The 27,459-nt window shown below is 50.1% G+C and overlaps 1 protein-coding gene across 16 annotated transcripts in view; it reads right to left on the bottom strand.

Moving 5' to 3' along the window:
• DYSF (dysferlin) overlaps positions 1–27,459 on the bottom strand; it is a 105,306-nt gene that overhangs the window by 27,261 nt on the left and 50,586 nt on the right. For 5 of the 16 annotated variants that reach the window (XM_040590399.1, XM_040590433.1, XM_040590381.1 and 2 more), the window contains 9 exons: positions 19,857–19,919; positions 12,476–12,487; positions 11,110–11,208; positions 10,256–10,384; positions 8,683–8,838; positions 6,895–6,986; positions 4,490–4,660; positions 3,776–3,918; positions 1,130–1,269 (listed from right to left, as the gene is read on the bottom strand). In XM_040590399.1, coding sequence (XP_040446333.1) covers positions 1,130–1,269; positions 3,776–3,918; positions 4,490–4,660; positions 6,895–6,986; positions 8,683–8,838; positions 10,256–10,384; positions 11,110–11,208; positions 12,476–12,487; positions 19,857–19,919 — 1,005 coding nt within the window. Of the gene's footprint in view, positions 1–1,129; positions 1,270–3,775; positions 3,919–4,485; positions 4,661–6,894; positions 6,987–8,682; positions 8,839–10,255; positions 10,385–11,109; positions 11,209–12,475; positions 12,488–19,856; positions 19,920–27,459 lie in introns of those variants that run through there. The other 11 variants (XM_040590477.1, XM_040590498.1, XM_040590440.1 and 8 more) reach the window with 4 other exon arrangements.

Here is a 27,459-nt window from a genome sequence, read left to right as displayed (position 1 = left end):
CCGACAGAGCCAGCCTGCTTGGTGGCTCTGCAGCAGGTCAGAGCCATGCTTTTCGGAATGTAGCATGTACTGAGGCACACAGGTTAATCCCCTAGACCCAGCATCACCTCCGGGGATTCTCTTGGTCAGAAGCAGCGATGCAGGGCAGGTCCTAGTTGCTCTGCCTGTATGCAACCCCATGTCACGTAGGAAGCACCCTTCCTAGTCCCCATGGCTGGTTCAACAAGACCATGACACCTGTACCTCTAAGAACAGCACAGACCCACTTGTCAACTGATAGCAGCCACCTCCCCCCTCTAATCGTTGTTTCCATTGGGTGAATTAACATGGAAAGATGCTCAGAGTAGCTGCCAGTGCATTTACTTCTGCCGACAGCCCTCCTGTCCCATCCCCGGAGAGGAGGTCGGGTTAAAAATGAGCCACAGCAGGGAAACAGCTGCGGTGGCACAGGCCAGCGGCTGCGCACGCTCACACCAGCTGCAGAGCCAGTCTCCTGAAACTGCCTTTGCAACACAACTGGAACGTGTATGACAGATGATAATTAATCATTCTGTCCTGCAGGAAGCAGCATTTCTTGATCCAAATGCATAAAGTACACATACTTCGTTAATTGAAGGAAAGGGGTTAGGCTAAGCAGGGATACCTGGCTTTTGATTGGTTTTGGATGGAAGCCTGTTTAGTTTTCATTTGGCTTAAAAATATCCAGTCTGCAGCAGCACTAACGCTTTACGCCTCTGAGGGCAGGTTCATGCTGCAGAAATCACGTCGCTGTGTTGCCAAAGGAGCCTGCAGTGTCATTACCATTACAGAAGAATTAAGACTTTCCGACCAGAAATGGCTTTCCCACAAATAAAATTTAAAAAAATAATAAAAAAAAAAAGTTGTTAGCAAATGCTGATGCAAATGAACACAGGAGTCTGGAATCAACCTCCCCAAGCACCCTGAGCAAGTCAGTGACGGAGCTGAGCTCCAGTCTGTGTTTGACAGCTGACTCCCCTCCCTGGGAAAAGCCCATCTCCTGGGGCAGGTATCCCCAGCACAGCTCCGCAGTGAGACAGCCACTTGGTTAGCATCGGATCAAAAGGAGATGATGTTCTTGGTCTTGTCCTAGACATGTCACACCACCCACCTGCTCGATTTCGGGCTGGAGAGGGCTGTAAAGAGGTCTCGTCTCCACATGCTCTGGCACCAGCCCCTGCCTCCGCAGGGCATACAGGGCAAGACGCTCCTCTGCCGGCCCCAGGTGTGGATTGAGGGGTTTTCCATCTTCTGCCACAGAGCAAAGAGCAGTGTTACACCGTGCCATGGCCGGATTCTGACCGCTCCACAGGAGCAAGCACGAGCCCACCAGTCTCACCACAGCCAGGAGTGAGCAGAGGAGCACAGCCTCCATTTGCAAATCCACTGTCATCACAAACCCTCCTGGGCACAGGGCAACCCACTCCCAGTGGGATGTACAGGCAAATCACCATGCAACAGGACAGGGACCTGCGGGGACCCTTGTGCAAATCCCCCCCCATCAATCACAGCAGGTGAAACATTGCAAGGACCAAGGTGAAGGACACGGGAAGGAGAGTCCAGTTTTTGAATGTGCCCAAGGGTTCAAGCTTCCTAAAACCACAGCAGCTGGGGCTGCAGGCTGCCCTCCAGCCCATGATGCTGCCATGTTGCCATTCCCAACCCCAGCAGAGGTTTATCTAACGTGTGAGCAAAGCTCTTCAGGGCAGTAGGATGAAAGGATCTGCTCTGGTGCAGTTTGCAAGCACTGGTGATGGATATTCAGTCCCATCATTTAGAACTACCCAGGACCTTCAGCTGGGCAGAAGGGAGCACAGTGGGAGTGAGCTCCCTATGGGGTCCCGTTTCTTCCCTGTTGCGTTCAGGGTGAAAAACAGAAATGAGAGGATAAGGATGGCCACGCAGGCACCACCAGCACAGTCCCATGGCTGGTCCTAGTCCCTGCTCTGCTCCTCACTGCTCCCACAGGGGTATGTGTGGTCTTTCATCAAAATGGGCCAGGACACAACAGCCACACCAAACACCAAGCCATCCGTGAGCAGATCTGAAACCACCTCCACCTCCTCACTCGCTCCACACCAGACCCTCCACAAGCGAACCAGATAAGACATATCAATAATGCACATGTTTTGCTTTCTCTGCCCCAGCATTCAGGATCCTTGTTACATCCATCCAGGTACAAAGGATGGCCAACTTGGCCTCGGCTGAGCCTGCTCCTGCCTCCCCATCCCACATGCCATGCTGGAGCTGGTGGAGGACATCACCCCCAAGACGGTTGCCTTTCAGCCGTAGCGTTTCAAGGCCATGCACCTTTGAGGACCTTTGAAATTAAATGCGCTCCATAAATATTATTACAGCTCTGCAACTTTCAGGTGATATATCCCAGCTCCTTTCTTGGCAATATCTTGAAGTGGTTAACTTCAGACATATGGGCTATTTCCCAAGCAGTGGAAACCTGGCATGTGTGCATATGTGTGTGTGTGTGTGTGTGTGTGTTTATGCACAGGAAAAAGAAAAAGCCCCTCTCAGAAAACAACAAATGTGGGGGTTATGGAATAATGGTCCGGGTGCAGTGCTTGTAAAACCCATGCTCTCGTGTTTAATAGCTTCACTTTATACCGCCAGGTTCAGATCTGACATTGCTCTGCGAACACAGCTGGTTTCCAGATCTCCTTGAGGTCAAGCATCAGACTTTGTTCTGTTTTTTGAACTGATTGCCATTAAAGCAGAGGAAGGTGAAAGGCAGGGGCTGGGAGAGGGGGGAAGACCCCGCTTGGTTTAACACCTTTCCAGCCCTTGCTGAAAACCTTTCGTATAACGAGAGGCTGCAAAGGAGCCCTTGCTTCCCCACTCCTACTCCTCCTCACGGGGAAAACCATGAATTTGTGCCTCAGTTCCCAAGAGCAGGGAGAGGGATCAGTCCTAGGCTGTGCCTTGTCTCATGCCTCTGCAGGCCAAGTCCTCCTTGGTAGCTCTGCAATACTGTGGTGGCCTTAATAAAGTCAGACTGCAGCCCTTGGGCCATGTACGGAGGGGCTTCACCTCCTCCCTAGGCCAAAACACCCTTTCCATGGTTTGAAGCAGAGTCGTCTCTAAAAGGCGAACCCCTGCCCCCAAGGATGCTGGTCAGATGGGCATGAGTTGATGCCCAGGATATTGCAGGTGTCAGTGTTGGTGGGTTTTGTGCAAACAAGAAGATGCCTCCCCAACACTTGGTGATATTTTCTCCTTGCTGGCAGAGGCTGATTTTGCACTCCCACCTAGAACACACCTTGCCCCTCAAGGCATGAGTCATGGTGTGATACGCTGGGCATGGTGTGTATGATATTGTCACGGTGTGTATGATATTGTCTCCCTCTAGTGACACCAACCCCAAAAAGCAGAGATGCAAACAGCACAACTGCTCCTCCAAGCACAAGCAGCAGCTGGGAGATCAGGCTGGAGCCTCTCTGGCTGCAATGGACTTTGCAGCTCCCAGACTGCATGTATTTGGTTTGCCAAAGTTAACCTGGCTGGATTGCCTGTCTAGGTTTGAACCCAGGGTTTGGTGCAGGTCCAAATGCAACGTGCAGCCTTTGGGGCAGAGCTAAGCTTGGGAAAGGTGCAGAGCCAACCTGGACAGCAAGGTGAGGAGAACATGCCCATCACCTGGTCATGGTCTCCATGATAACCCCCACCATGATACATTCACAACCTCCAGCTCCATCCCTTGCTCTGGATAAAGAAGTTTTATCCCAAAGCAGCCCTGTTACCTTACCCAGTTCAGAGAGGATGTACTCTTGCTCCCTGAAGATGACCCGGTCAGACTTGTAGGTGGGAGCCTTGTAGTTGTGCTGCAGGGAGAAGAGGTGAAGCAGCTGGGAAGGACGGAGTTGGTCTCGCCACTGGTTGGGTCCAGAGCTGAAACCAAACAGGAGGAAAAACAGCAGCTCAACATGTGATGAAGCGTCTTTCAGCCTCAACAAAGGGCAGCAGCAGCCTTACACCAAAGAGGGCTGGTCGGAGGAAGGTACAGCTCACTCTGCGTTCACTGGTGAACGGGGCTGTGAGTCCCACAGCCCACCCAGCCCCAGTCTTCAGGGCTGGGGTGCCCTGATAGCCCCCCTAGACCCACCATGTCACCTCTTAGCTGGCCGTGCCCATGGCGGGTGTCCTCACCATGGTGTGCCCAGGAGGCATCAGGGACGTAACAGGATCTCCCCAAGGACACTTATGTTATTTGAAGCATTTCATGGTCCTGGAGGAGAGCCAAGACTCAGGGAAGTTCCTCAACTGTGGGGCTTTTCTGGTGTGAATCTGTCTCAAGACACACCTATGCGGTGAAGTACAGCATCACCCAGGTGCCCCTGGGACAGCCTGGGGACAGCAGACCCCTGGGCTGAGACATCGCCCTGGTCCTCATGCCCAGCTTGGCACCGCACAGCCCCAGCAGCTACAGAGACCCACCACCCAAGCCCACAGCAGTACCTACATGCAGTAGGTTTGGGGGAGGCCACAGCGCGCCCCGTATTTTGACAGGAACCGGTTCTCCAGGTCTATGATGGTCTCCCCAATCTTCTCATCCTTTGACAAGAGGTCGTAGTCGTAGAGTGTGATCTTCAGGTCCTTCTCCAGGGGCAGAGTGCAGCTCAGCTCGAACATCCTGCACAATGGGAGCCGTGATATGCCCATGAGATGGAGGTTTGTGCTGTTGAGAGCCCCACAGGACACGGACCCACACCACATCCCCACCCACCAGTGCCAGGAAGGACAGTACACCCACCACGCATCTTTGTCACATTGGTCCAGTACTGTCAGTACTGTGTTGTACTGGCTTAGCTTGCAGGTACGCAACTAAGCAAGCATGCTTTGGGGTTATTTTTGCCTGGTTGAATTATCCTTGAGCAAACTTTGCCCCTGCTTAGTTTCTCCATCTGCTAATTGGATGGTGGTCACTGCAATATCCAAGGAAAAAGAGCAGCAGGCGAGAGTCAGGAATCATCATTGCCATGGATTTTGAAAGGGGCAGAAATGACAGCTTTGGAAAACCATCTGCTTTTTGAGTGCAAAGAGCAAATGTCCACAACAGGAGTCAAGCCTGCCCGGGCCAAGCTTGTCATCAGAGACTGACCCTCAAAGCCTCCTTGTCCTCTCCCCCTGGTCCTAAGCACCTTTCTTTTGTGCCGTCTCCTCTGCCACCATTACACCACAGTCCACATCCTGGCATAAAATACAGCAAGAGCAAACCTTCTCCTCCCTCCTCACATAAAGGACAGCAAGAGACAAAGCACCAAGACTCTGCCAGAACAACACCCCATTCCAAGCTGGTGCGCCTGGATGGCGGCCACATGGAAGGTGGCACAGTTGGGTGCACAGGATGGTGCAGGTCTGACCCAGCACTCCCAGGAACACCTCCACCTGCTGCTGAAAGGCAGGCAACGCCGGGGAGAAACACGATGCCCATTCCCACCCTGCAGCAGCTTTTAAGGAGGGGAAGTAAGTGATTATGCCACCAATTAAGAGTGCAGGAGGAACTGGGGTCAGCAGAAAGTAATTAGCTCAAGCTGGACGGCAGCCAGCCGCCCAGGGAACAGCTCGTGAAAAGGGAGGTTTAATAGCCGACAGCAGCCAGGGCCTCGGTTTTACATCTCGCTTTAAAGACTGGGTGGGAGGTGCAGCACGCTGTCTAGACGGGCTCTGGCTGGGAGCCAGGCTTGGCAAAGGAGGAGTTGCTCAGCCTAGCCGAGCTCACCCGGGTCTGGCTGTGGGCTCTGCGATGGGGCAGCAGGTCCTGGCCCACCGGAGACCAGGGCTTCCTCATGCTAGATGGGGAGCAGCCACTTTGCATTCACCGTAGGAAAGGCAGAGCCACCATCTCCAGTTGGAAGGAGAGGAGTAAAGGGCTTGTCTAATGCACACTGTCCTCCAAGGTCTCACCAGCATCACCCTCGCCATCCCTCTCCCTTGTAGATGGTGTGCTTCCCTCTCTTTCTTGCTTTGTTGGGAAGGTATCACAGCATTGCAGCCTGGGCTGCTGTAAGCCACCTAAGAAAACCAACTGGACATCCTGTGGAGTAGGGTGTGACCCCTGTTTGTGCTGAAGCATAGCCCCGTACATCTAATCTCAGCTTTTCTGGGAGACCGAAGTCCTGTCAACACATGGCAACCGAGCACCAGGTTTTCCACTGCCTCCCTCCGCTTTGCCTGGTCCTTGTAGTGCTTTCCAGCTCTGACAAATACTCTTTTCTGAAAACAACAATACTATCTTTTGCCTTTCACCACATTTGTGCTCCTACTGCGAGGCAAACAACCAGTCCATATCATGTTTATAGATATTTCTTTTTCAGAGCATCTGATTTTGAGGAATCCCATGCCACAGCCTAATCAAACCAATCTTCACGCATCGTGTCTTCTCTTCAGACATTTAACCAAAGTGCCTAAATGAGGGGCAAGCAGTTTCCCCAGACTCTCTCACCCATCAGTGGGATGAGGCAGATGCCTCCACAGGGGAATCTCAAGCCTGAACAACCCACCGATGACAGAGCAGACCCCCCCAGCCCATGCTCCACAGCTCAGAAGTCTCAGGGAAAAGGTGAACATGAGCTATGGTGGGTAGGACGGTGGTCAAGCCAAGGCCAAACACACTTCAGCAAGGTTGGAGCCGAGAGCACACCAAGGGAATCAGAGCACGGTTTGGGTTGGAAGGGACCTTTAAGGGCCATCTAGTCCAACCCTCCTGCCATCAGCAGGGACATCTTCAACTCGATCAGGTTGCTCCAAGCGCCATCCAACCTGGTCTTGAATGTAGGTTGGAATGGGAAGCTCTGTCTGGCCCAGCACTATTTCCTCAATATGACATAAAAAATCACATGGACTCCAAACTGAATCAAAACTTACTTTCCAAAGACAGGCTCCAGCGTACAGGGAAGATAATTTTCTTGGTCATTTATGGATTTCTTTCCCACTGAAATCTTCACATAGGGATCGCACTAAAGATGGGCATAAAAATAAATGCGAGAAAGAGTGATTGCACAGCAGCACTGATGGCGAAGGAATAACTCTGCCTCTACTTGTCCCAGCAAGCAGAATGTTCCACCGCCCTTGATTAATGACTATTTGCAAGGATAGAACAGTCTGACCATTAACTACAAACCTGTGACCATCGGCAAAAGCTACCTGCAATCCCTCTTTGCGGATGACTGAAGGACCAGTTAGCAGTGCGGGACAAGAGTCCAAGCCCTTCTGAGGCCACTGGGATGGAAAAGCAATAAAAGAGCATGAAAAAAGCCTACTTATGGCTTCTTCGGTGGACTGGGCTCAGGATGTTCCTGTTCTCATCTGAGTCACCTATTTTGGGGTTCCATTGAGGTCATCGTTTTTTAAGTTTGAGGTCTACTCAAAAATAGCTTTGCAAATGCAGGGGACTAAAATGTCAAAGGGAAAGATTTTGTTTCAAAAAATATGGCTCACAAAAAAAAAAAGCATGGAAGCATACTTTAACATAAAGACTCATTGTGCATCTAAAAATTGTATCAGATATTTTTACATTTTTAGCAAGTTTTTAAGCTTCTCTCTCACAAGTAAAACTATTTTGGGAAACCAGCATAAATTTGAAAAGTGGTTAAATTAAACTCAAGTCAGCATTTTTACCAGGGGAAGGGAATAAAATAAAAAAAAAAGCAGAAAAAAAAAAAGCCAGCTTCACCTAAAAGATGTCACCCGGCTGGAGTCCAGTGTCTAGAGGGACCCATCATTTTAGCTCACATTAAGAAAAATAAAATAAAAAAGGCAAATACATTGGCTAGTTATGTTCAAACCCCCCAGGCCAAGTCTCTCATCACTTTTCCTTGACCTGCAGATTGTTTTAAGAAGCGAAGGATGGAAAAGCAGTGCTCGGGGAAGGTCTGCATGTGAGGATGCAGTGGGTGTCCAGGCCTCTCCTTTCGTGTCCCCTGGGCTGGGATGAGCTTCAGGAGGCATCACAGCACAGGGGGAAAGGCTGTGGGTCAAAGTTGGATTGGTTTCAATTTTCAGTTTAAAAACCAGCATTGTTTCTTCTCCTCCTTTTTGATCCTTAGGAGTCTCTTGTGGGAGATTTCTAAGAAATTGAAAACTTGCATTCCAAGTCCATTTTCAAAAACTGGGCAGATTAAAAAGCAGTTTTGTTATGTTCATCTCAAAATAATTCCTTTTTTTTTTTTTTTTTTTTACTTTTTCCCTACTTTCCAGTGGAACAGAAAGCGTTAAGAAGGATTTTTCCATGAGTTTTTTTGCAAATTGAAAAAAATTGAACATTTTTCTTTTTTGAACAAACACAATTTTCTTTTTGCACTAAATTTTTCTTGCACTAGCAAAGCTTTGCAAAAAGCAATCATGTGAAAGACACAATTTTGTTTCCTTTGGCACCAAAATAAAAAACAAATTAAAAAAAAAATCAAATGCATTTAGCTATTTTAACTAGCCTTACTGAAAAATCCCTCAGAATGGAGGAAGTTGGCTCCTGGGATTCCCAGATGTTGCAATGGAGGCAGAAAGAAGGGGTGGATTTTCTCCTTTTTGCTGTCCTGATTGTTTCTAAATTTTAAGCCATATATACAGATTTTGATCAATTTGGGCTGCTGTGCTGGATAAGCCCACCCCGTGAGCCAGCACGGAGGTCCACCAGAGCTCTCCCCAGCTGGGTACCTTTCCATTGGTGTCCTTGGGTTGGAGGTCGAACGCCCTGATGATGTAGACCCTGACGAGACACTCCTGGGGTCCTCTGGCTGGCAGCTGATGGAACTGCCGAGGCGGCACTGGGACTCGCGGGTCATCCGGGAGAGGGTAAATTTTGAACGAACCCTGTAAAAGACAGAGGTGTTCAGCTGTGCTTGCGCACCCACATGTGCAGGTGGGTCTCAGGTGAGCAGGCTTGCAACAACAGTCTGGATGCTTGTGTGGAATCACAGAACAGTTTGGGTTGGAAGGGACCTTTAAGGGTCATCTAGTCCAATCTCTGCCATGAGCAGGGACATCTTCCCTAGACCAGGTTTGCTTAAGGCTCCGTCCAACGGCCTTGAACGTTTCCAGGGATGGGGCAACTACAACTACTACAATGCCAGGTACCAAGCCCTGATCCTGACCCTCTTTTTTTCTGCCAGACCAGACCATGTCCTGCCAGGCTTTTCATGATCCAGGCAGCTGGGAGCAGGGTGGCAAGCTGCCTGTATCCTTCATCACTTGCTTGAGCATCAATGCAAACTCTGTAAGACAGGGGTCCTCAAACTGTTTAACCAGGGGGCCGGCGTGCGGATGCAGTGGCAGGCAGTCATCTGCAGCTGCCTGGTTTCCCCCCCCCAACCCCCGGCTGGGGGGTTCTGTAAATACCGGGGGGCAGATTGAGGACCCTGGGGGCCGTATCTGGCCCACGGGCCATAGTTTGAGGACCCCTGCTGTAAGACCTCTAACACAGAGCCCCCTCAGCCTGTTCATCCTTCACCTCTTCTACTTCACTGTTGTTTGAGCCTTCAGGCTATTAAAGAGGTGTGAAGGGGTCTTGCTGCCAATGCGAACTGCCCCCCAGCAAAGGTTTAGGCTGAGACTTTTGCTGCAGGGACAGTTTTAAGGGTTCCTGAACAAAGCAGCTAGTTCCTGAGAGAGGGATGGGAGGAGGAGAGAGAAAACACAAAAATTTACAAGTGTTTTATTCATCAGTTGATTTCCTCCCAGTGAAGTGTCAAGAATCAGTCTCTGGATATTGCTAGGGTCAGGAGAGTGCTGAGTAAGAGCAGGAATATTAAAACAAAAAAAAAGAAAAGCTAGAAAAAATTAATCCGCATCTTCTCTTGCAAATAGACTAAAGGTTAAAAAGAGCAAAGGATGCATCGCTCCTCTGCACCAGGCATACATGTCCAAAGGCAGAGTTCGCAGCACCAGCGTGGCAAGACCATCAGTCCTCACACACGCTCCCACCACCACCCCAGAGGAAGAAGATGCTCCATCGCTTACACCCAGCATCGGTTTCAGACGGGTTTTTGCTCCAGGATTATGGCACAGCCTGGACTGGGTTTGAAGCATGCAAGGCACTCGCTGTTGGGAACACAGCAGCCAGACCTGCACAGGCAGGTTGTTCAGACTGGACCCAGTAGTCTACTTGTATGGCCCATTTCTCACTGAAGTCCTACCCAAAACCAGTTCAGTTGACATCATCCCACTCTAGCAGCCAGACCTTCCACCCAGGGGCCTGCACGATCAGGCACAGGTAGAGAGACTATCACACCTTGAACTCCCCCACAACTGAGGGGTCATCATTTGAGTCCTGCGACCGGCCACGATACAGCTTGAAGGTGTGGCAGAAGTCAGAGAGATGCTCAAAGTCATCCACCTTCTCCAGCTCCGTCTCGTAGACCTGGGGATGGAGAGACAGGGTCAAGGGCAGGGACTGCTCCTGGGCAGAGGGGGTCCAGCAGCATGTCCCCACTGATCTGGGACAAGACTTGACCCAAGCTCCTTGGTCCCAGGGAGATTCCACCCGCAGGGACAGAGTCCTGGGACCTGTCACCCTTGTTGCACCTACAGGACAGTGATGAAGATCAGACTTTTGGCAACCCTACAATATATAACAGCACATCATGGAAGACACAGACTAAGCCAAGGTGCTGCAGAGGGTTTTTCATCAGCCAAAGAGACCTTCCTGCTGGGAATGCTTTCCTTAACCAGGCAGTCTTTTGCATTTTAGTCTTACTTGGGTCTCTGTGTTAATTTTAGCACTTCTTATAAACATGTACCTAAATCTCCCCTCTCCTAAGCAATCTCTGGCTCTCCCTGTTGTTCCCAAACACTGTTCAAGGTGGCAGCTCCCCATCTCCTCTGCCACTTAGAGAAGGGACAATTTCTTGACAGCTGCAAAGTGCAAAGTTACCAGAAAGGATTTTGCAAAGAAACTTGAGTTTTTAAAATAGTTATTTTTAAAGCAAAACTACCTGTTATCTGGGGAAAATGGTGTATTTTTATTGCGGTTTTTTTACCTGAAAGAAAAAAAAGCCTGAACACCCAAAAAAAAAATCAAAACTTGTGGAAAAACATCATGGAGAGTGCAAGTCCAATGAGCCAGACCCAGCCAAGACCACTTACCTTCAAGGTGTCAAAGCCCTTCTCCAAATAGCAGCCACATTTTTCCCTCTCTCCTGTGGAAGCATAGAATTTGCTCCACCAGTCAATGAATTCTTCCTCCTGCAGCACGGGACACCAAAGTTACACATCTCCACAAATAAAAGCCAGCGATCAACAGCAGCAGCAGCTCCCGTAACTGCTAGAGGTGAACTTGTGGCCAGCCCCACAGCACAGCCTGGGTTTGGCAGGTCTCTGTCCTGCAGAGACAATGAAGCTATTGCGAACCCAACCTGTGGCTCCTCACTCCCTGGTTTCAAGGTGGTTTTGGGATGCTTCCCATCAAAATCCAGCTGTTGCAGCCACAGAGCTGCCACAGACCTGGACCAGGCAGCAGAGAGGATGATTCTCCATGGGAGGATGAGCTCACAAGAATAAACTTGTGGTGTTTTTCGGACAGATTTTGGCCATTTGTGTGGTGATCTTCCCAGGACCTCGGTGCAGGACCACACAGGGGATGAGACAAATTAACTCTCATGCTGACATGGTCCTGACAGCCTGAAATTCAGGGGGGATGCGAGGGCTGCTCTTAAACTTGGCCCCTGTTGTAGGCTTTGGGGATGAGGGCTTTGGGGATAGGGCTTGCCTTTCTGGTTTGTATCCCAGCACCACTCAACCTCCCCATCCAAACAAAGCACATGGGCAAATGAATGCATAAAATCCATACACTTCCACTAAAAAGAAAAGGTCCTCAGGTGCTGCACCTCTCTCAGGAAGACCATAACTCTCTTCTCATTGATATTATACAAAGAAATGGGCAAATCTCACGCAACCTCAGTGCACACCACTACAGCCCACAGCCGTCACACCATTAACAAGCATTTGCCTCATCTACTACACAAACTGCATTTCAGCTCCAAAGATGCTGTTCCAAGAAGAAAGCCTGCTGTCGGCTTCAGCAAATGTATATATTTTATAAGAGCACCATTTTTGAAATTTATACAAGCAAAGATGAAGGGGCTTTGACTGTGATTCATGAAACATTCCTGAAAAATAATGATGTCTTATTTTAGAAGTCCACAAAATTCCATCACACTGACCTAATGGAGGAATCATAATAGAGGTTTATTGGATTTATATTTTAAGCCAACGGCACAGGCTTTAAATTGCTGTCTTGAATAGACATTGTTTTTAATAGAAATATTACATAAATTAACTCTGAGGCCTCTGCTGCCTCTCTTTTTTTGAAAAAAAAAAAGAAAAAATTGCCTTTCATCACTTCCCCTGTTTTATTGTTTAAAAAGCTACACTCCGACCATCATGGCTTTATTACGACATTCCACAGGTACTGAGTTACAAAGAAAGCACTTAAACTAATCTGACAACTTACCCATGGTATCTTCTGCAGCCCCAAGACAAAGAATTTGGTTAGATATTTTTGCTGATTTCTACTGATGTTACCAAAAAAAAGAGGGAAAGAAAAATTTTTTTTAAAAAAAGGAGGCAAGGGGAGCAGCTGGAATGTTAATAGCAAAGGACATTAATCCATTTGCCTGCAAATGGGAAAGCCAGAGAAAGCAATGGCTCCAGTCGCAAGCAGCTGAATTCAGGGGTTTTCTTTAGCAACCAGGCGACAGCCAACATCACCTCCAGTGTTTCACCTTGGACACGGTACAGGAGGGTCCTCAGGGTTGGGGTCTGTGCCCTGAGCCCTAGCACAGAAGGCTGAGGGACCTCAAGCATCCCTCATGCCCTCTCTGAGCTTTGCTTGGACCCTACAACAGGGCACGCACCCATGGGTGAGTATCACTTGAGATAAATTTAACATCAAGTGACCGAAACCTAAAATTTTAGCTTGGAGAGAAGCTTACTCAGATGCAGCAACCTGCTGTCATGGTTACCAGAAGGTTTGCTGTCTCCCCATCCACTCCCTCTTCCCTCAGGACCACTGCTCCCACAGAGCAGGGACCACCGTAATGTGGGCTGGCACCTGCGCGCCGAATGAGACTGGAGTCAGGATTGCAAACATTTTCTCATTCCATACTTAGATAAACGCAAGAGCTTTCAAGCTCCAGTGTTCGTGGCTTTGGCATCTTCTGCTAAAACAGGAAAGTCAACTTTTAACACAGGAGCAGCAGAAGAGGGTCCAGGACCATTTCACCAGGCAAGAGCCTGAATGGGACCATTCCATCAGTTTCTCAGCACCTCTGTAAGCATCCAGGACAGGGGCAGCAGGAGAGTCCCTTCCAGGGGGGCATCCCAGAAAGGAGGAATGTCTTATAGCCAAAAGCATGGTTGTTTCCAAAAATAAAGGAATTCAGATACTTATTTAAAAAAAAATATGCCTTAAAAAAACAGAATTTCACCAGCAGGCTGCAACTTCCCACTTGAAACATTTCTGGGATTACAGCCTGGACATAGCAAAAGCACTCAGACACATGCTTAACTTCAATTGAGTGTGCAGATCCCTCTGAAGTCAATGAGGCTCTTCAGACACAGCCTTAAGGGCATTCTGGATCAGGCGGTGGGTTCAGCAGAGCCAGCAGCCACTGCTCACTGACCCCTCCAGCTAACAGGGAAGGAGGTTTAAGCCGTGCCTGGTCTTCACGTAGGACTTTTACCCAGGGCTATGCACAGGGCTGTCCAATCCTTCCGTCCCCCAGACCCCGAAATGCAGACCTGTGTCATCCCAGCAGCTCTCAGGATATTTCCAATCTCATTTGGTTTTATCCAGCAGAGAATGCACCAGTTTTAACCTCATTTTTTGCCAGGGAGGTTGAGCCAGAGTGATTTTTTTCCTCACTGCCCAGGGTTTGCTGTGACTGCAAGCCCGTCCCATCAGATGCATTCCCAGATGGAGTCCGGGCTTGGCCAGCACAACCCAGTTTTCACATAATATGTTGAAATGGTCATTTCAGTCGGGAGCAAAAGGAGGTGTGGAAACTGAAGTTGCCACGCAAAGGAGATATTGGCTTCTGGTGAAACTTAGTCCTTATCACCTCACAGGTGGGGGAAACTGAGGCACAAACATGTTACTGTTCAGACAGCAAAGCCAGGAGCAGAGCAGGCATGAGATAACTGAAGTCTTAATACTTATGCTTGCTCTTCTACTGATTACACACTCTTCCCTGTGTGAATGTATATATATAATTACAGCAATAATAAATACTGCCTCTAGAGAAGCTAAGCCACTGCCTCAGACTCAAATGTACTCGCACCTCACATCTGGGAGGCAGATTTCCTGCAATGGGAAAGCTTTGCAGCTGGGATGAGAAGATCCCTCTAGAAACATCTCGGACATTTATAGATGCAGCTCCCCAGCTGTTTGTTACCACGCTTTTGCAGGAGGTGACACCCTGCATCTCTGGGAAAGGGTGGTATTAGCATCCTCATCTACTCCAGCACAAAGGCAGCCTGGTCAGCTCAGCTCATTACCCGCCTAAACTAACCCAGCCCAGCCCTGTCCTCCTGCAGGCGCAGAGAACTCCAGCAGAGAGGCCATGGCAAACAGCTGGGGAACACAAAAATGTCTTTAAACACCGCAGCTGCGCTCCTTGGGGTTTTCCAACCACATCCCCAATCCCTCTGCTGCTCTATCAGCACACCCAGGCAGGAAACCCAGCAGCTCGCTGCTGTGGGAGACATCCCCGCCACAGCTCTGCCACCGAGCAGCCAGCCACCACCCAAGCCAGGTGCCAGCTATCCCCACGACAAGGTCAGTCTCTACTCCCCAAGGGGCTCCATAACCTACAAATGCAGACCAGGAGAATTTGCAGAAGTGCTTGGGAGGCAGGAAAAATCAGATTTTCCTGCTGGGAGGCCATGCTCTGCTTAAGACAGTAGGGTGGAGGTGCCACCAGCTGGGCTTGGGACATTGCACCTGCCAGACCTTGGGAGCTGGAGGAAGGCTTTTTCATGTTAATAATCACCCCATCCTTGAACTCCAACCTCTTCACTAGGAGGGACTGGTCTTGTGGTTATCCTTGGGTTCATTAACCTGGTCCTTTCACCTGGCTCCTTCAGCCTGTCCCAGGGATCTGCAGCAGCTCTGAGCTGTACCGTGCAGAAAGCAGGGCTGGAGGGAGGAGGAGAAAACCACAAGCACCCCCACATGGAGGCTGCAAGAGGACTTGGCTTCTCCTTCTGTTAACCCTCAAGGTGTGAACTGGCAGATGTTCATAAAAAGAAATTATCCATTTCTGGCTGTTTCACTTTTTTTTTTTTTTTTTTTACTGTACTCCTGAATTTGCTCAGGAGTGGACAAAACTCTTTGTTTTCAGTGGGTTTTTTTCCCCATCCTGTTCAACCAGCCTACATTCAGCCACGGACACCCGGGGGCAGCCACCCACGCACCTTCTTGCCACTATTTTTCCTCTGTCCCACAGCTTATATTTGGGGATGCTTTCCCCTGGTGGAAAGCTGGTGGAAAACTAGTTTGCTACACAGATTGGTCAGGGAGGGCTTTCACCCATCGTCCGTGGCAGTGCCGTGCCTCCCCAAGTGTGCATGAAACACTGGGATAAAAAACAGACTGCAGGATCGAAGGGCGACACGGGGCTCCAGAGCGGGTTGGCGACCGCTTTCAGCAGGAGATATCCAACACCAAGAGCTCTTCCAACTAACAGTAACAGGATAAGCCGTAAAATATGTGCTCTGATTTGGAACTAGCAAACACAGCAAATAACCAATTATTCCAAATAGTTTACAGATTTTGACTTTTTGGGTTTGGCTGGGGTTAGCTTTGCTAACTTGTCATTTGATGGGTTATTTGTAGTTCTTACAACGAAAGCATGGTACTAAAATAATGGTACGAATAACTGCATAGAAAGAACCTTACAGTGCTTCTCAGGAGAGATCAGAGGCTCCTCGTTGCAGCTTCATAGCTCAGAGGTGCTTGAGAGCACCTTGTGAGCTTCTCTCCTCTGGGAGATGCTCATGAACTGCCTGACTGCTCCAGCAAGTTAAGTCTGGTGGAGAGGAGATCTTGCTGGGATCACAGCTGGGAATGCAGGAGCTGCATGGGCATTAACCATGATGGGGGTCCTCTGCAAAGGGACAGCTCTCCTACAGACCTTGGTCCCTCCACCTGCCGCCCACGTCCGGCCTTTCGCACTAACCTCACGTTTTCACTCATCCAGACTCAAAAGCTCACGTGTACCTCTCAGGAGAAGAAGCCTGTCTGCCCCTTTGATCCTGAGCCTGAGCAGGGTAGCGGAGACATGGACAAGGACACCCTGCTAAAGGGTCCTCAAAGCCCCTTGGTGGCTCTTCAAAATGCAACGTCTCCGCCCCAGATACCCCATCCTTCTTCCCTGCTTGCACAAACAGCTTTCTGGTAAGTCCCAGACGTATCTGTCGAACATTTTAAAGTGATTCTTCAGAAGCGTTTGATGTATTTTCCTCTTGCCCTTAACAATGAACTAATAACTCTTATTTATCACTAATACAGAACACGGGGACCCCACTCGGGATTCGGCTCCCGTTGTGCTTGCTGCGTAGAAAAGGAGAAGGATGGGAAACTGCCCCATATATTTTCCATTTAAATCCTGCTCTTAAGGCAGATATCAAAAAGAGGCCAAAGCCATAGAGATTTTTACAGTCCCTTGTTCGTAAAGGGATCCTGCTGCGACCAGCTCTGGTGGCGGCATCTATACCACACCTACTTGAGCTGTACTCACAGTTCAGCTGACAAATATAGGCTTTGATCTTAGCAAGAGGTGTCTTGCACCTTCTGCTGACAACGGCTATGGGCTCTCCTCTGTCCTGCATCCCCTGTGTTTTCCCAAATTAAAACCCCTTGGGTCACCAGGACCTCATCCCAATCACTCTCAGGTCGGCTCAGATGGGCAGCATGGCAGAAACACGGAGGGCAATGGCACCTCTGTCCTTGGAGAGCTTTGAGGGGATGCTGGCCAAGCCCAGTGTCCAACCTCTCGGGGTGGTCGGACAGTTTGAAAAGGGTATTTACAAGACAACAAGGAGGGGGTCTTGTGGATAATGACAGAGTGCTCCTCCCAGGCAGAGAGGGGGAAATGGTTCATGAGAGAGCTTATTTTGACATTTTAAGAAGTCATGAGTCTCTCTTTCACCCTTTGAACATGATTGAATCACTTGAACTCCAGAGAGATGAGCCAGGATTTCAGCGCGGCGGGAAGAGGACAGATCTGGAGCAGAGAAGTGGATCCACAAGACATTGCTGTTGCAAAACTGTCTCATTTCGCTTATGCCAAAGATTCTCAAGAGGGACGAAAGAGGGACGAAGGGCCAACTCCTGACTTTGTCTAGGAGGACTTTGGCAACAGCAACACCAGAGGAGTGCGAAGAGAGGCCAGATTAGAAAGGGTTTATGAACTAGGTTATAAACAATTGCAGATTAAGTGCTTGTATTCATGCAGGCTCCAGGCAGAGCCTGAAGCATCAGCTCTGGCAGCCCTGATCTGACATCCCTGCCACACTAGCACTTCTTCCCAGCCTTTACCCCCCAGGTGGGTGCAGGGGAACGATGCCACAGAAGTGATACCCACCACCCACCTCGGGGGTTCACCAGGTCCCCCAAGCAATTCCTGCTCCATTTCCCAGAGCTGTTTGTGGGTCTGGAGTTTTTCAAGGTTTTCTCAGCATGTTGGGAGGCAGAAAAGATGCTTGAGATGAAGGGACAAAAAAAAAACCCAGCTCTTGTGGACTTTACCAAGAAATGGGCAGCCTGGTCTGCAAGCTCAGCTCTCCATGAGGGGCAAGTCCACAATCCCCCACCATGCTCCCCCACCTCCAGGTCATTAACGCCACGGTCAGAGGCAGAACCCAGCAAAGTTCAGGAGCTCCCTCGCACACTCCACAACTGGGCTGGATTTTTTTTGGCTGTAAAAGCTTTTTTCCTAATATTTAACCAGCTGCAGCCCCTATGCCTCATTCCACAGCTCCTGCTTTCGTGCAAAGCTCCCCAGCTATAAAGGAGCAGGAGACGGGAAGAAAGACGTGCACGGACCGTCTCGGTGACCTGCTTTCCAAAACAGGATGGTTTTCCCCAGGAGGCATCAGCAGCTCTCTGTGACATGAGGTTTATTACATTTAATCACATTCTTGTAGGGTCCTGGTGAAGGCCAGGAGAATGGGTTTATTACTGCCTAATATTGTGTTGCTTTTATTTTAAATTAATGGTTTGCAGCTTTTGTCTTTTTTTTTTTCTGATTTTTTTCCCTAAATTTTATTTGAACTAAAACAAAAACATACTCACGTAAATGAAAAATGCTGATGAACAGAGGGAAGGGGGAGGCTATTTATGGGGCTTTTGTTTCCATACTCCACATCCCAGCACAGCCACCCATCTGCCTGTGCGGCAGAGGAAGCTGTATCAGCGAGCAACGTTACGCAGGTACAGAGGATAAAGGGGGTACTGGAGGGATGCACGTAGGGCCAACAAAGCACGTTATCTCTGTATTATGGAGAGACAGTCTGGACGTTAAATGTGCCTCCAACCCTATGCCAAGACCTACAAAGATGCCCATCAGGAACTTCTGCATGCAAAAGTTACAGCTGCTGTGAAGCTGCAACCCATCTCTTATATGTTCTGCTTGCTCGATTTTTACTCTGTTTTCAGCAAGTGAAAGCCCCATTGATCTTTCCTTCCATCCTGCATGGTCAGACCTCAAAGGAAGACTATTCCTATAACTCATAGGCCAGTATCAAGAGAGATCTAAGAGGGGTGAAGAGCCCCAAGGTCACAACCCTGCTAGGGATGAATTTGGGGCATGGAAAAGACTTGTTTCTCTGGAGCATCAGCCTGGAGAAAGCAAAGCAGCTTCACTGCCCTTCTTACAAAATCCAGGAAGACCCCAACATCTGATTTTCTTATGAAAAAATCACAGAATCACAGCATGGTTTGGGTTGGGAGGGACCTTAAAGATCACATAGTCCCATCTCCCTGCCACGGGCACGGACACCTCCCACCAGCCTAGGTTGCCCCCAGCCCCGTCCAGCCTGGCCTGGGACACTGCCAGGGATGGGGCATCCACAGCTGCTCTGGGCAGACTGTGCCAGCGTCTCGCCACCCTCGCTGTAAATAATTTCTTCCTAACGTCTAATATCCTAATAAAATGCATACAGGGAGCAGGAGACACTTTCCAAGGAGGGAACTGTCACTGCTTGGGCACTGCCTAGCATCTCATCCCCACACTCTGAGGGCACCAGGCTGCATACCTGCAAGGACCAGGACTGTGCAAAGTCCTGCTGATGAGATGAAACCCTCCTTGCGGTGAAACCCTCCTCCTCATGTAAGGTCAACATCATCTTAGTTCAACTTGCACCGACATGATACTTAGGACTTGTGATGGTCCCTGAGCTAGGACATGGAGGAGCACAGAAGCCCCATCAACTCCTCAATCATGCCACTGCAGCCATCCAGGACACACCATCTCCAGTGAGCTACCAGGCTCTGCTGCTGTGCACCAAGCGAGAAGCTGTTGGGAAGACATCAGACCTGGAGCACATACATAATTCTGCCAGCTCTGCCAGGACAAGAGGGAGGAAGCATCCTCATCCCTCCTCCCAAAACCAACCTCATTGTCTTTAGCATGAAGGAAAATGATGTTGAGATGCACACACACCTGTAGCAAGACCAAATTGCCTTTTCTCTAGAACAGTGAGGGCATCTTTCACAAAAGGAAATGCCTAAATTTTTACAGATCTTTAAATATATATATATATATATGCACATATATCATTCATAAAAAACATTAATCAAGCAAGTAAGTTAGAAATTAAGCAATACATACATGAGGCTGGGCCCAAGAAGCTGGTATGTTAATTAATGCTGAGCTGGTCATACCCTCCGCAAGCTACAAATTAAAATGATTGGTTATCAATGGGGTTAGAGAAACAGTGTTTAACATACATCAGCAAAAGCACAACTTAGGAGAAATAAAATAAATGAACCCGAACGGTGCTGCTTTCCCCCTCCCCTGGGTTATAAGGTCTCCCCAGACAAGGCATCCCTGGCACAAGAGCAGGGTTTGGCTTTTCATTGATGTTCATCAAATGGCACTGGGTTTGAATGGTTGTAAAGAATAAATGGGGTATTAAAGGAGAACTGCAGGAAAAACCCACGTTACAGAAAAGCTGTTAGAATTTCTCAGCGTCTCCACCTGCGGACAATGAGGGCTCGCAAACAGGGTGAGCCAGGCTCATCACAGAAGCCAGAGAGGGATCAGACTCAGGGTGTTTTTAACAGAAGGGGATTAGGGGAGCTCAGGACCAAGCCCTGGGACAAGTAAGACGCTGAGCACAAGTGCAGCTTGTCCTGGGCAAACCAAGAGCTGCCGTCACCTATCCCTGCCTTGGGCAGCAGCTCTGTTTCCATCTTGCAAGGTGTGCTTCCTTCGAGATGGAGAAGGGGGAGGAACGGGATGTTCTCACCAAAAAGTAGCTGGGTTTGAGCATCAGGCCAAGCCTGACAGCGCTGCTGGGAGCACTGTCCCCAAACGCTCTGCTTTGACCCATCGAACCAGACCTGCATCACACCTTGGGTCAAGGTGGAAACACTGAATTTACAGCTTTCTTCATGGGGGCAAGATTCCGCCAGGCTCAGCACCCAGGCAACTCTTGGAAGCTAGTGGGAGACAGCTCCTCTGTGACTGTTTTATCCATGAGTGGAAGGAACAAACTGCTCATCCCTTGGGGCTGCAGATGGACCTCATGGCTGTCCCTCCTGATCTGCTTCCCATGGGGATGAGGACCCAGGAAAAAGCATGGAGAACAGGGAGAGGCTGCAGAGGATGCAGACCAGGCAGGAATAAAGGCTGATCCAGCACCCCCTTGCATGTGCCCAGCCCTTACAAAACCCTGCTCCATGGGCATCTCCCAAAGAAGAAAACTGGGAGGGCTTAGCCCAGCAGACCTTGCTACAGAAAAATTACTTTTCTCTGAGTTTTACGAGCTTCTTTTCTTCACATTCAGCAACCATGATGTTTGCAGTTCATGTGCACATAGACTTGTTTTAAACAGACCTCAGGCTGAACTTCTCACCCTGCTTGGACGAGAGGGACAACACATTCAACAACCTCAGAGCAGAGGGGTTTCGCATCTGTTTGTTTTCTCTATTTCAGATGAGGACAACAAAGTGATCCTTTGTTCCAGTCATCCATCAGAGAAGGGACCAAAGCCAGGCTTGGCAAGGAGGGAGAAAGGCTTTGGAGCCACACGATGAAACACACCCATGCACGAGCAGTAACAATCCTGGCTCCTGCTTCCAAGGTCACCACTGGAAGAGCACGCAGTATGGAGACCACAGCCCTGGGCATGGGCTTCTGGCCTGGGATCCATCCCCTTTCCCAGGGAGAAGGAGTAAGTTAGCCTCTGCCGACTGGGACTGCTCCTCCACCCTGCAGACCCGGCCCTGGCGGGGAGCAGAGCAGGGCGGAGGGACCCCGGTGGCTGCGGGGTGTCAGACCCCCTAAGCAACAGACACCCCACGCCGTGCCTGCCACCAGGAGAGCGTGGGCTCGGCAGGAACAACATTCAGGGCCGAAACGGAGGGGTTAGGGAGGGACGCGGTGGGAATTTTGGTTTGGCTTTCCAGGAACAGGCTCCCTCCTCCTCCACTCCCCAAACAAAGGGTGAAGGTGAAAGACAAACAAACAAACAGAGAAGAATTAATCTGGGGTCAAACTGAATAACTTGGGTGTTTTGTCTGTGAAATGTTTGTTTCAGTAAAAGAAATGTCAAAGTCTTCCTCTCCGAACTGCTGCAGTGGAGTGTTTTGGCTTTGCCACATCCCTCTCCCCCTTCCTGTCCTTTCACCTCTCATTTAAGCTGTTCCCCCAGTTTGACCCCAGCCCATAGATGCTCCCAATAGGCTTCAGACCACCCCAGGGACCAAGTACTGATGGCAGAGCTGGGGGTCCTCGGGCTGCAAACCTCTGTCACTGCCTGTTCCAGGCCCCCTGCAGCCCCCGCGCCCATCCAGCACCACCGGGCAGCAGGCCCCCACCCAGCAGATGCTTGGTGCACCTATAGCAGGGGGTCTGTCCCCCGGCCACAGCTTTTGTCCCCAAAAGGCTGGTTTGAGCAGGTTTGGGAACATCACGGTGAAGTGCCTGCAAAGGTGCGGGACAGAGGCAGCCCGGCAAAGCCCTGTCAGCCTCAGTGTTTTCCCCGAGGGAAGAGCTCCACCCGTACCGTCCTTGGGAACATCGCAGGAAACCTGGCTCGTTACTTCTGTTGACCGCGTTTATTTTTGGGGAAGAAAGCCCTGCCTTCAGGTCTGGGGGCATTGCTAGGGAAATATTTTTCTGACCTTTGCTGGATGTTTGAAAATAAATAAATAAATTACATAACGCAATATGTGGTGTCGTTTGTTTTGGTTAAAGGAAAGTCATACATGAGCAAGAGGTCACCTCACTTCACTTTCTGCAACCTGAGGCTGAGCAACATCGGCCGGAGGTGCCATCCTTTACCTTCACCTCCATCACTCACTGCTACAGCCCTCCTCTTCCTCACAGGCATCCTCAGAGGCCAGAATATGTTTAACCTCTGTCCTCTGTACCCACTGCCCATAAATGCCTTCCTGGATGTTTTCTAATTGTTGGACTGAGTCCCCTAATGACAGGTTCTGCACGCAGGAATGGGGAGGTGGGCTGGGGTTTCCTACAGACAGATCTACCCCACATCCCAGCCAAAAGCTGCCTGGGGGAGCAAGTATCAAGAGGGAGAAGATACCTGGGATCACCCACAGGCAGTGCTCAGGAGAGGCTGTCAAACAGGTAGCCCATGAGACAAGCTCTGGGGATCTCACAGAGGATCAGCTGTCACCAACTTCTCCACCCCAACACCAGCTAGGACCACAGCTTCCCAGTGGGACTCCAACCGGGATGCTCCGTGCCTGTGGCTCTGGCAGCACAAAGCAAGGGTTCAATGCTGTAGGAAGATGCATCTTCCCTGTCTGCAGCCCCAAACCCAGGAACTGTTTTCCTTGCTCTGCAACACCACCAGGGTGGTGGCAGGTCCTCAGCTCCACCAAGAAGCAAACAGCAGCAGAGAAACTCTGAGGATCTGGCTGCCAACAACCCCTCTGTTCCCTGACAGGGGTCCCCTTTTCTGGTTGTCACCTTCCAAAAATGCCTCTTTTGCCAGCAGGTCAGTAGGAAACCTCCTTTCCTCCTGCCAGGCGAGAGCTTGGCCACCAGGGCCAGCTCCGGGTTGCAGAGTTCTAGCTCTAGTAGAATCACATGTCTGTTGCTGGGACCACACTGGGTCCCTGGGTTGGACCCCAACCTGCTGCAGACATGACAACAGCCCTAATTTTCAATGCAAGTAGTGGATGGAGAGCAAGCTGGACTGAGGATGAGACATTGATCCGTGTAGCCTACCATGGTGTATGGATCTCCATCAAGGAGCACCCCAAAGTCTCAGGCAAAAACTTCAGAACCAGGGAAAGAGAATTTTTCCATGAATTTGGACAGAAAGCATGCAAATTTCCTGAAGAAGGATGAGTGGCAGGGTGTAATTCAAAAGAAAAACAGACAGACCAGGATCTGGCATGCCATCAGAAGTGCCTACAGCTTCTGCCGGAGCCCTCAGGTACTGCACTGACTTTAAAAACTGGTACAGAGCAGAAAGTATGTTTGGACAAAAGCATCCAGAGCAAAGCTTTGGAAAGAATGGTAGCTGGAGGAGGGTCAGAAACTGCTTCTTTCCTCCCCCCGTCACAACCTGCTCACAGGAAACCCACCAGCCCAGCTCTGAGTGAGCGTAGGCATCTGAAACAGGTGCCCTTGGTGATGCTCTCCCTCGCCCTGCTCCTGCCTGGAGCTGCCTGTGCCCGGGGTGGGGGGAGATAGGGGGAGCGGGGCCAGATCCTGTGGTGCCTGTGGTGATGGGGTGCAGCTCACAAAGCAACAGTTTCCCCACAACGCACCGCCACATCTGGGAGGGGATTAATTCTTGTTTGCCATTCAAATGGCCCTGCTGTGCCAGGGCACTGCATACACACAGTAACAGAGCTTCCGGCCTCACTCCAAATTAGCCTAATGAGAGGCAGGTTTCAGGACAGGCTCGGAGGATGAGCAGGCTACCCCTCTCCTCCCACCCCTCCTGTCACCTTCTGCCACCTTTGACCACTCCGGCAACATGATCAACACCCAGCATGGTGCTGAGCTGCACGTGCAAGAGGTCCCTGCATACCATGATCCCTCTGTGCCTCCCAAACCACCCTGCTCAGCATCTCCCAGAGGTCCCACAGCAATTGGAAGTGGCCAAAGCATCACCTCAACAGAGGTTTTCACATTTGGTTTCTTAAATACAGGTGCACATATGTCTGCATGGCACCTATATGGTCTCTGGCTTGCACGCCCCCTGCCACCAAGAAGCATGTACATGGTTAACACCGGTCAAAAGATGGGGGGCGGGGAAAAAGCTATGAAGGACAATTTTTCATTTTCTTTTCCAAACTAACTGCAATAAAAAGGTGGAGGCCAAAAGAACTTTGAAATTTTGCCATTTTTGGAGCGCAAATGTAAGAAGAGTGCAAGCCCTGGGTTGTGAATGAAGTGCTGCAAAATTAACACAAAAAACATTCTCAGTTTTTTTGCCTCTAGAAAGTACCCAAAGAAAATAAAAAAAACTTTAAAAAAAGATGCCTTTTCCTTAAAAAGCCATGGCAATCTGATCAGAGCATTTCACGCAACAGCAGGCATGGCAGAATCGGGCAGAGGCATCTCCTGCAGGCAGGGAGTCCCTCCAACCGGCACCACAGGGTGGGGGCACCCCAGGGTGCTCCCCGCACCCTGCCCAGACAGCAAAGGCAGACAACGGTGCAAACTGGGAGCCCCACCAGCCCCACAGAGCCCAAACGTCCAGTGCAACCTTGGCCAGGCACCTTCAGCACCAGCTCATAGAGGACCGCAGCTCCGTGCAGCCCCCCAGGCTGAGGTCCTGCGGTGGCTGCAGCCCCCTCCCTGCACCCAGCAGAGCCTTAGCCTGTGGCTCTCATAAAGGATATTTATGGGAGGAAATTTTCCTCCCCTCTCTCAAAAAAAGCAGCCGCTGGGTTAATAAAGCACTGGCAAAACAAAGCAGGGAAATTTCCACTAAGCAGAGTAAAAGGGTAATTAGCGACTGGGCTAAAAGCACCCGACTCGTCCTGCAGCAGCCAGCCCCAGCCGTGCCGGCTGCCTGCGACAAAGCAGATTTGGGTCAAAACCCTGGGTTCCCAGAGGGAACTTGCATTTCCCTTGTTACCTCCACCAAAGTCACAGGAGAAGGAGCAGGAGCACCTACGGGTGAGAAACGGCACTGGCAGATGAAGGTCAGAGGAAAGGAAACCTTTTCTAAAATCGGTTGCGCTTAAGGAATGGGTTTGCCATCAGAAAAAGGCAGCAGAGGACTGCCATGAAGACCGTCGCCATGATGCTCATGAAGAGTAGTACTGCGTGTTGGAAGGGCTGCAGATTGTTATTGTGCTATGCAACACCATTTTTACTGAAAATTGACCAGAAAAAAAAAAAAAAACCAGAAGGCAAGGGTGGGGTGGGGTGGGGTGTGTGTGTGGAGTTTAAGCTGGATTGCAAAATATACCCCCCAAAAAAATAATGTAGTCAAACCAAGCTGAAAGTTGGGTAGGTTTCTCAATTTAAAAATGAGAAATTCTGCCTTTTCAGCTTGCTGGAGTTGCAGACACAAACCCAGTCCACCCATCACTGCCCCATCTGTGCCTGTGGGTCAGGAGGGGGCCAGAACAACCTTCTGCTGGGGGTTTTTAGCCCACAGCTAAAGCAAACTCCACCTGGCTTCTGCCACCAGGCACCACCTTCTCGTCCTTCAGGAGTGCTCCCAGCCCATGAATTAAGTCTGTGCCCGCCACCGTGAGAGCAGCAAACCCATCCTTGGGTGCTCCAACCCTTTTCTGGGGATCCATCCCACCCACAGCTGACTCTGCAGAGGGTCTTGGTGTAGGCACTGGGTGCCACTGGCTTCCTTGGTGCAGCAAAGGGACATCGCTCGCCCAGCATCACACAGCTCACCAGAGGTAGAGACACAATCTGTACCTTCTACGCACATTATTCCCTAACCCGCTTGCTTTTCTCCCAAGTGCTTTCTGTGCTAGGCTAGAAAAGGGAGGGTTATTTGCAGAAGCAAAGGTTCCTCTTCCAAGACTCATTTTGGTGTGTTTTTTACAGGCATGCTTCAGTTACTTTACTGATACAAGATGAAGCAAAATTGTAAATTATTACAACAGATCCGCAAATGGCAAGCGAAGGGAAAGTCAGTTAGGTTGTCAGTAGTATTTTCTGTCTGGAGTTGCTCTTTCCTTTCAACAACACTTGTTCACCTGGGCCAACATTTTCACACCCCACTGTACAGCTCCTAATCAATACTGAAGCATCTCTGGACAAGATGCCAGCGTCCCAGGGAGCTGAGGCTATGAAAGTCCCACCTCTTAGCTGGTGGGGAACCCAAAAATCCAGACCGTTTGACATGCCTCACTGCAAGGACTGCGGGGTGACCTTGCCTGAGAGCACCAGCCTGGATCTCATCAGTGCTTGGGATAGGTAGGCATGAGCAGGGCCAGCTGCAGTCAAGACCACGACAGGCTGGAGTCTCACACCTACAGCCTTTGCTAAGAAAAATCTTCATTTTTTCTTAGCCCAGCGCCTGAAAGCCTTGAACTGGGCAGAGGTTGCAGCCCACAACTCACACTCTGCTTAAGCAATGCCTGCTCGGCTGCAGCAGGACTTGCCTGGCACAAACCTAAAGCAGACGGTGTAGCCTGAGGGATGCAGCTAGGAGAGAGGTGCTGCTCCAGCTCCGAATCTCCAGGACAGCCTGATGCTGGGGCCTCAGCCTGAGCCCATCCTGGGACATGACCTCAGCTATCTGACGGCACGGATCAGTGGATCGTAAAGTCCTCCTGAACAGAAACACTGAGGTGCCACCAAGGAGATGAATAAAGGGCAGAAGCATTGACACCCACATTCTACATCTTGCTTTTATGGGCAGAGAAAGGCAAGGCAAGAGGCAGACCCGAGAGGCAGATCTTTTGCAGAAAGCTCAGGCTTTTCTAGCCTGAGGTACCATGCAGCACCCACAACCTTTAAAACAGGGAGGGAGGACATGCCAGCACACGTTAAAAACACCAAAGGGAATAGGAGACCATGAAAAGCTCCACCAAATGCCTCTGACAATACTTTCAGCTGTACCTGAGCAATCAGGCTCACCTGCAGACTTATGCATCACACGCATATGTCAGCACTGGCAGGACTCTGCCTCAAAGAGGACACATTGCTGGCAGGGAAACCCATTTCTATAACAAATTGGAAGCACCACCCAGACCACTGTCACCAGTGTGGCCAGACACCTTCCAGTTGCACTGCAGGAAGGAAG

Source organism: Falco naumanni, chromosome 1 (genome assembly GCF_017639655.2).
Source record: "Falco naumanni isolate bFalNau1 chromosome 1, bFalNau1.pat, whole genome shotgun sequence".
Taxonomy (NCBI): Eukaryota; Metazoa; Chordata; class Aves; order Falconiformes; family Falconidae; genus Falco; species Falco naumanni.
Note: the sequence above shows the minus strand (reverse complement) of the source record. Positions and strands in the feature narration are given on the sequence as shown.